This window comes from Conger conger, chromosome 7 (genome assembly GCF_963514075.1).
Source record: "Conger conger chromosome 7, fConCon1.1, whole genome shotgun sequence".
Lineage (NCBI taxonomy): Eukaryota > Metazoa > Chordata > Actinopteri > Anguilliformes > Congridae > Conger > Conger conger.
In genome coordinates this window covers 20,917,091-20,925,489 of record NC_083766.1, presented here as the reverse complement: position 1 = coordinate 20,925,489, position 8,399 = coordinate 20,917,091, and the positions used below count along the sequence as shown (strand labels likewise).

Genomic DNA, 8,399 nt, shown 5'->3' with positions numbered 1-8,399 from the left:
TCTGATATTTAAAACAGCGTCAGAACCACACCTCTGCTAGAGCAGAGAGCGCAGCTACTCCAGAAGGATCGAAAGTCTGCTTTTGTATTTCAGGCAACATGCATCTCCTGATATCGCTCTCTGTCTGTCTTCTCTTGGCTGTGACTGCCGTGGCTCAAAAGCCTCATCCTTGCAGTAAGAAAATGGAGAGAAAATAGAGATTGTTCAGTAAAGTCTGTTGGGTCGCTGGACTCAATATTAAATTATTCTGATTTGTTATTCTAACAAATTAATTTGTATCAGTATGACATCAGTTTATGTTTATTCAAGTTATGTTGAATATTTAACAGTATAATTAAGTATTGCCACTATTCATTTATTTTATTCAGTGTTTGTGTATACTGGGAAAATGTGTCTAAACTATTCCTTTTGTTATGAATGATCTTCATCATCTTCTATCAAAACACTTCTGACTTTTAGAATCTCCTCCTTTAATGGTTGGACGTGCCAGTGTGGTGAGTGTTTGGTTGATATATAAGATTAATGATTAACATAATGTCATGTCACAAATCTTGATCTTAATCAACAATAAAACAATGGAACAATTTGAATTTTTATGTGGTATAGAGTAAATTAACATAAATTATTCACCAACATCTCTCTCTCTCTCTCTCTCTCTCTCTCTCTCTCTCTCTCTCGCTCTCTCTCTTTCTCTTTCTCTCTCTCAGATTTACCCCAAGGGGGAGACATATGTGTCTGAAAGATTTACCTATGATGCTCTGGGAAAGAAAATAAGGGTCAGGATGGAAGGGGTGGAGCACAACCACTCCTTCTATGAAGACGTGCTGATGCTCTTCGGAGAGGTAAACAGATGATAGATAGTAGATCGTAGTTAGAACATTCAAAGATTGTATTATTCTGTGGTGTTTAAAATTCAGCTAAATGTACAACCATTTAATTAAATGTATGAAACATGTCACTAAATATTAAATAAAATGTATAAGAAGTGTATAATATATGTAAATGGTAAATGGTAAATGGTTGGCTTTATATAGCACCTTTATCAAAAGCGCTGTACAACTTTTCATACATAAACTCACACACCAGCGGCAATTGTCTATGTGTATGTATTGAATGTATGAAGCATTCAGTTAAATGTACAACCATTTAATGAAATGTTTGAAACATGTAGCTAAATATTTAATTAAATGTATAAAACCTTTTGCTATATGTATAAAATATGTATTAAATGTATGAAGCATTCAGCTAAATCATTAGCTTAATGTGATAAACATTTCTGGTAAAATGTATAGAACATTTAGCAAAATGTTTAGCTTTTCTCTCTCCCATTCCTCTCACAGGGTGTGATTTACCAAATATCCTACAGAAACAAAACCTGCACAAAGAAGCCCCTGAAAGTGCCCTTTCAGCCAATAGAAATCCCCCAGAATGCCACGCTCCAAGCCCAGATCATCCTTGGGAGCTCCTCTGGTCCTGGACAGGGGCTGCTGGTCAATAACTGGATGGGAGAAATTCCTGAACAGAAAGGTAAAGGAGATTATAAATATGGAGGGGAATGTCTCTGTGTCATATTTATATTTCCCACAGACACTGTATGCTGTGTATTTTATCCACAATAAACACTCAGTGAGCACATTTGTATTTATTGTATTTATTAGACTTATTTTTTAGACTGATTAAGTCATGTGATGTTGTAGCCTATCAACTTAACACATTGTGTGCTCTGCTCTTCTGCTTACCACTGTTGTAATGCGTGGTTATTTGCATTGTCATCTTCCTGTCAGCTTCAACCAGTCTGGCCTTTCTCCTCTGACCTTTCTCATACCTTTATCTGCAAACTCTGTAGACTGTTGTGAGTGAAAATTCCAGAAGATCTGAGATTTCTGAGATACTCAAACCACCCTGTCTGACACCAACAATCATTCCACGGTCAAAGTAACTTAGATCACATTTCTTCCCCACTCTGACATTTGGTCTGAAAAACAGCTGAACCTCTTGATCATGCCTGCATGCTTTTACACATGTAGTTGCTGCCACATAATTGGACAAGATGGATATAAGGTAACTAAGGTATAGTTTGAAAAGGTGTGGTTTTACTATGTGTTGAAATATGGGGAAGGATTCTGCTTCAGTGGTAGGCAAGTCATTCCACCACTGAGGAACCAGAATGGAAAACAGGCTTGACCACCAGGTGCTCGCAGTGAGGGAAGAGGGAACCACAAGGTGACCATTGCATTACATTACATTATTGGCATTTAGCAGACGCGCTTATCCAGAGCAATGTAAAGTTGATTCGACTAAGCAGGAGACAAAAGGAGTGGGGTGACATGAGCCGACCTGGGCTGACTAGTGGTCAGGCGGGCTGCAGCATTCTGGACCAGCTGGTGGGGCTTGATGGCACAAGCTGGGAGACCGGCTAGGAGGGAGTTGCAGTAATCCAGGCGGGAAATGACGAGCACCTGGACTAGAAACTGGGTGGCTTTCTCTGTCAGGAGATGACGGATACTGTAGAGGAAGAACCTGCAGGTTCTGGCAGTGGAGGATATATGTGGACCAAGGGTGAGGTGCTTATCAAGAATCACCCCAAGATTCTTAGTTGTATGGGAGGAGGATACCACAAAGTCCTCAACAATCAGTGAGAGTTGAACTGTTCTTTAAGAAAAAAACTGTGAAATATACAGCATATTGTTCTGATGATGCAGAGATCAAAATCACACTGTGTCTCTCCCTCTAGTTAAGTACTTTGCGACGTTTACGGAGTTTGGGTGCATCCCGGTCTCAACCCTTTACCTCACTCACAAGGATGGCTGGTTGTTTTCAAGGTGAGTCACAGACAGCAAAAGTGCACCTGCTACATTACATTACGCAAGACCTACCTGTATGTGTGGCCAAGTTTAGTTGTGAAGGAATGGAAGATTTGCAATATAAATTCTATGACACTTTGGAGACGTTGTATGTTATTGGTCATAAATTATGTCATTCTGCAGCCATCTGAATGCAAAAACAAAAATATCAGAATTACAGTGGCTTCAGAAACCCTTCATGTTCTGCACACTTAATTGCGTTGTAGATTTAATTTAAATGGATAAAATTGCCTTTTTCGGCCCGAAATAAAAAATAAAAAATACAAAAAACAGAAATTTCTTATTTACATAAGAATTCAGACCCTTTGCTGTGAGAGTCTAAATTGTGGTCAGGCGCATCCTGTTTGCTTTAATAATGCTTTAGATGTTTCTAGAACTTGATTACCTGTGGTAAACGGAATTGATTGGACATAGTTTAGAAAGGCACACATCTGTGTATATAAGCTCCCACAATTCACACTGGATGTCAGAACAAAAACCAAGACATGAAGTCCACGCAACTCTCTCATAGATCAGGGCAAGGGTATAAAAACATGTTTTGTTTTTATACTATGCAATGCAGATACAGTCCTTAGACCAAGTTAAAACATTTGACCTGCATTGCCCTGATGAAGGCTTATATCAATAAGGGATTTTACCTCATTTGCTCATCAGGAGTGGCTGAAACTCCCAACTTCATGCAGCTTGGTAGAACTGAAAGATAGCGCTGAACAAAGAAACCATGTGATCTGACATCTACTTTCCTCTCTCTCTTAAGGAGGACTGCACTTTAAATTTAAATGTGCATGTAAAAAAAGGAAAAAGAAACAGATTGATTAATTCGTACACAAATTAATGTTCGCAATTCATGAATTAATGATAGAAAAATACATTCATTAAGCATGAAATTAACTTTTTATAAGCTAATGCATTTGTTAGCAACTAACAAATTTGTTACATGATATTTATACACGGGCAAACCACAGGATTAACTTATAATTAGTTAACCATCAGCAAATAACTTAACTGACTTTTTAATTCCAGAAGGAATTGGCAAAAACTAATGTGGTGGTTAAGAGGAATTAATGATGTACAAATTAATTAATGGAGCTGTACAGATTAAGGTAGCATGGATGGTGCAGTGGTTAGCACTGCTGCCTCACAGCAAGGAGGTCCTGGGTTCGAATCCCGGTTGGCCGGGGCCTCTCTGTATGGAGTTTGCATGTTCTCCTCGTGTCTGCGTGGGTTTCCTCCGGGTACTCCGGTTTCCTCCCACAGTCCAAAGACATGCAGGTTAGGCTGATGGGAGAGTCTAAATTGACCATAGGTATGAGTGTGTGAGTGTGTGAGTGAATGGTGTGTGTGCCCTGCGATGGACTGGCGACCTGTCCAGGGTGTATTCCTGCCTTTCGCCCAATGTATGCTGGGATAGACTCCAGCTCCCCTGCCTGCGACCCTGTTCAGGATAAACCGGTTAAGATAATGAATGAATGTACAGATTAATTTCTCAGTAGTAGTTAGTTCGCAACTACATTAGTTAATGCCAATTCATGGAACCTTATTGTAAAGTTTTACCATGTTATTTGTTGTCTTGAGTAGCAAATGAGCTCAGTGTGTGATTCAGATTCTGTAGATGGCATACTGATCATGTCTGTTTGTTTCCAGTTTTTTTAACATTCTGGTTGGGATTGATGACCCCCAGGACCTCATTCCTCCTGATTTCTGTGACACAACAAAACCAGTGGACAATGAGCAGGTGGTGACTGACTTCTTTGAAGCCCTTAAAAAGAATTAACAATGGGAGAAAAATAAATGGTCCATGTTCAACCGATAGAGTCACAGTCAGTATACTGTACTGCATATGTGGTTCTTTTTACAGTTGATCTAGAAGAGAATGTGATTATTTGTTGATTTTTTTTAATCTAGAGGAAAAATGTGGGAGATGACCTATCACTGTTAATAATAATGTTAAAACAGTTCATTTCTGCTGTCTCGTGAATATCAGACAACTCAGAACATGTGAAACTTAGCTTGAGGGATGATTCATTTGGTGTTTTGGGTATGAACCTGTATGCCTTAATTACGTTAAAGGGGTGAATTTTGAAACAATATGCAATATGTGATGTGCACTGACTTGTTGTGAAATATAAAATGCAAATATATAAAAAATAAAATAACAAAAAATAACATCATGCTTATAATTATTACATTTCTGTGTGTGCTTTTTAAAGGCAAAGCTTTTTAATGAGAATAAAAAAATGGTTGTCACAGGACTTTTTTTTGCAATGGAAAACTTGTATATGACAATTGGCAACTCACTGTGTAGTAAGTCGTTGCTCATAAATATTGATAGACACAAAAGCGACACAAAACACACAAATTGTGCATTCATTGACTCATCTATGTCTTTTTTTTTTCATTCACAAGCTCGAGTTAAATCGAGTTCAGTCCTCCTTAAGTGAGAGAGCAACGCGTGACAGATATTGGCTGTTGGTTGCTATCGGTTGTGATTGCGCTGCATAAAATGTGTAGCATACTAGTGGTGGGGATTACAGTTCCTTTCACGGACCCAGTTCCTTTGGCTCAGTTCCCTTAATGGATTCGTTCATGGATTTGTTCACCAAAATCTAAATCAAATCAATATTTGGTGTGACGACTCTTTTCCTTCAAAACAGCATCCATTCTTCTAGATGTACTTGCACCCAGTTTTTGAAGGAACTGAACTGCTAGGTTGTTCCAAACATCTTGGAGAACTAGCCACAGTTCTTCTGTGGATTTAGGCAGCCTCAAATGTTTCTTTCTCTTCATGTAATCCCAGACAGACTCAATGACGTTGAGATCAGGGCTCTGTGGGGGCCATACCATCACTTCCAGGACTCCCTGTTCTTCTTTACGCTGAAGATAGTTCTTAATGACATTGTATGTATATGTATATCTATATATATTTTATATACACTCTTTATCCTTATAGTCGGTAGCCTACCCGTCATCATTTTATTAACCGTATTTCCATACATAGTTAATCATATCCGACAATCCTTGCAAAATAGCGCCTTCAAATGCTCTGTAGGATAAATAGTAAGCCTAAATAAAAATGTTCATCAAATTGTCGTGAGCCACGGACCCCTTGCCGAGCTCAGACCTCACGTTCCCACGAGCAGTACCTCACCATGAGGTGTCTCGGGGACGAACTCAAGTACTCCGAACGTCCTGGAGCCCTGGTAAGTTCTACTGAACTTCCAGCCCAGTCTCGAAGTGAAGGGTGTGATGCAAATCTGGTAATCGATGTCCTGTATTCAATGTATTCCTCTAAAGACTCTTTATCACCTATGATTATAGTAAGATATACTTTATTATAATCAATCAAAATAATAGAGTTATACAGATTACAGTGTACATATCATCTTTTGCAGTTTGCTAATCACATATACCCCTCTTAGCTCTTTCTAAATTACCTTTCCACCACGATGTTTAAAAATCAAGGTACACCCTTCCTATATCCATCCTCTTTGGCCTTAGCCTTATCCTATAGCTCCCCCTTCTTGACGTTTAAAAAGAAACTATTCCTAGAATATTATATTTATCTAAATATGATAACTTCTCTACATTTTTCTACTTTATATAGTACCCTAATGAGAAATAAAAGATATATGAAAGTAAACTTATAATATGTTACTTTTCCTACTTCTACAAGTAATATAGATTATAATTACCACTCCAGCTTGGTTATAATTGTTCTGCGTGGCTCTTTCTTCACCAGCTCGTAGATATCTTCTGAAGCCAAATTCTGGGATCCTGCTCTAAGGTCTAAAAGCTTATTCCTTATATATCTTTTTTGCATACAAAAGTGTACCTTTTTTGATAAGAAATTCCCCCATTATGTCAAGCGGGAAGACATTTATCTTTCATATAACCTGTTTTTTAATGATCATATTAATTATTTCTGTTTTTCCAATTGTCATTTTCTCATACCTCAAAAGAACTGTCCCCAATATTTTATTTCATGGGCCCCTCTGGTTTGGGAATTTCCACCATCTTAATATACGAGTGGAAAAACACTAGCCCTTATGTTGTTTTTAATGAACCTATTCATCACTGGTGTCTGTGTCAGTTTCATAATCTCTCCTTGACTTCCTCCAAACTTTGATCTCATGCAAGCCAGACGTTAAAGCCTGCCACCATCCCAACACACTCTTCAGGTGCCCCTCTCCGCGGCGCCTTAAGGGATCTACAAAGGACATCCAGCCAATAGCTGAGTGTAAATCATTCGCCATTAATCATTAATTTTCTTTCGGTATTGACATCCCTTCCGTTTTCCTTATTTTTGTTTTTCTTTAGCCAGGCATTGTGCCCCTCCCCTGTAGGGTTGGGGTATTCTCAGTCAGAACTTTAACCTTGCTCCTTAAAACCCTAAATCTAAGTCCCCCGACTTCAGACTCCTCTACTGACAAGTATGGCTGCTCATTCTCTGAACCACATATTTTTCTTCTTACGGGCGTTCTTACTACCACCTCGATGGCGTGTGCGAGGGGTTAACAATGCATTCCTTTCTAACCCATCCCCCGTCAATCTCTCATCAGGGGGGCCTAGGGCCGGGTCCTCGACAAATCCCTCTCTCCAAGGACAGCACGATCAGCTGTAAAACATGATTTTTTTTCTAGGCAGAATGAATTGTGTATTATGTTATTTCCCCCTTGCTGAGATGGAATATTTTGTAAAATAAAAGTACACTAAGAACAGTATAATACAATTTTGGATTTCCGTACATTTTTATGCAGCTACATTATGTATATAATTTTAAAAAAAACTTTTCATTGTCTAGATATTACACGTGCCCTTCAAATCCAGCCTCTGCTATGTTCCATTAGAAATGTGTAAGGCTTCAGTTAAAGGTACTGCAAAATGAGAAGAAATGGCTTTTTAAAGTACTCACAGGGTATCCCGTTAATTGAATAGCCTATACAGAAGTTGATCATTTTTTCATGCCATTTACATTTCTGAATATTTGTTGTGATTGAGGTGGTGAGACAAATGTTTTTGTTTTATTTTATTGAAATAAAATGCAAACAAGAAATAATAGAATTGGGAAATATTATCGTGCAAATTTTAAAAATACCAACAAGAAAAAGTTAACAGTGAAGTGCAATCAACAAAATGAATAACAATAGTGCAAAACAAAAATATCCAAAGAGCAATAGGCATACATTATAAACATAATTCAATAGTGCCATAGTGTAACAGAATGGCAAATAGGCCTACTGCAGGTATGCAAAGCAAAGCTTCAAGAGTTACATAGCCTATGTATCAAAATGTATGCCAGAGCCCTGTGGTGGATGGGCATCCCAAACCAGCTAATACTCATCACAATATCCCAGACTGAATAATGATAATATTTAATTGGTCACTTCAAACAGCCTAAAAATGCCTTTAATGGTAAATTTTTCAGATCAGAAGGAACATCTCCAAATTAAAAATGTCCATTAATACATTTAGCCTATGTGCCATCGAGGCTATATTTGTATTTATCAATTTAAGGTGTGTCAAATCATTGGCAGT

At 38.1% G+C, this 8,399-nt stretch overlaps 1 protein-coding gene across 1 annotated transcript; it reads left to right on the top strand.

Annotated features, from left to right (window-relative positions):
• On the top strand, positions 1–5,116 carry LOC133133052 (ependymin-like). Its single transcript, XM_061249012.1, has 6 exons — positions 1–174; positions 460–494; positions 708–842; positions 1,341–1,527; positions 2,735–2,822; positions 4,509–5,116. Exons 1-6 carry the CDS (start codon positions 99–101, stop codon positions 4,636–4,638), a joined length of 651 nt encoding a protein of 216 aa, XP_061104996.1. The 5' UTR covers positions 1–98; the 3' UTR covers positions 4,639–5,116.
• The last annotated feature ends 3,283 nt before the right edge of the window (positions 5,117–8,399 follow it).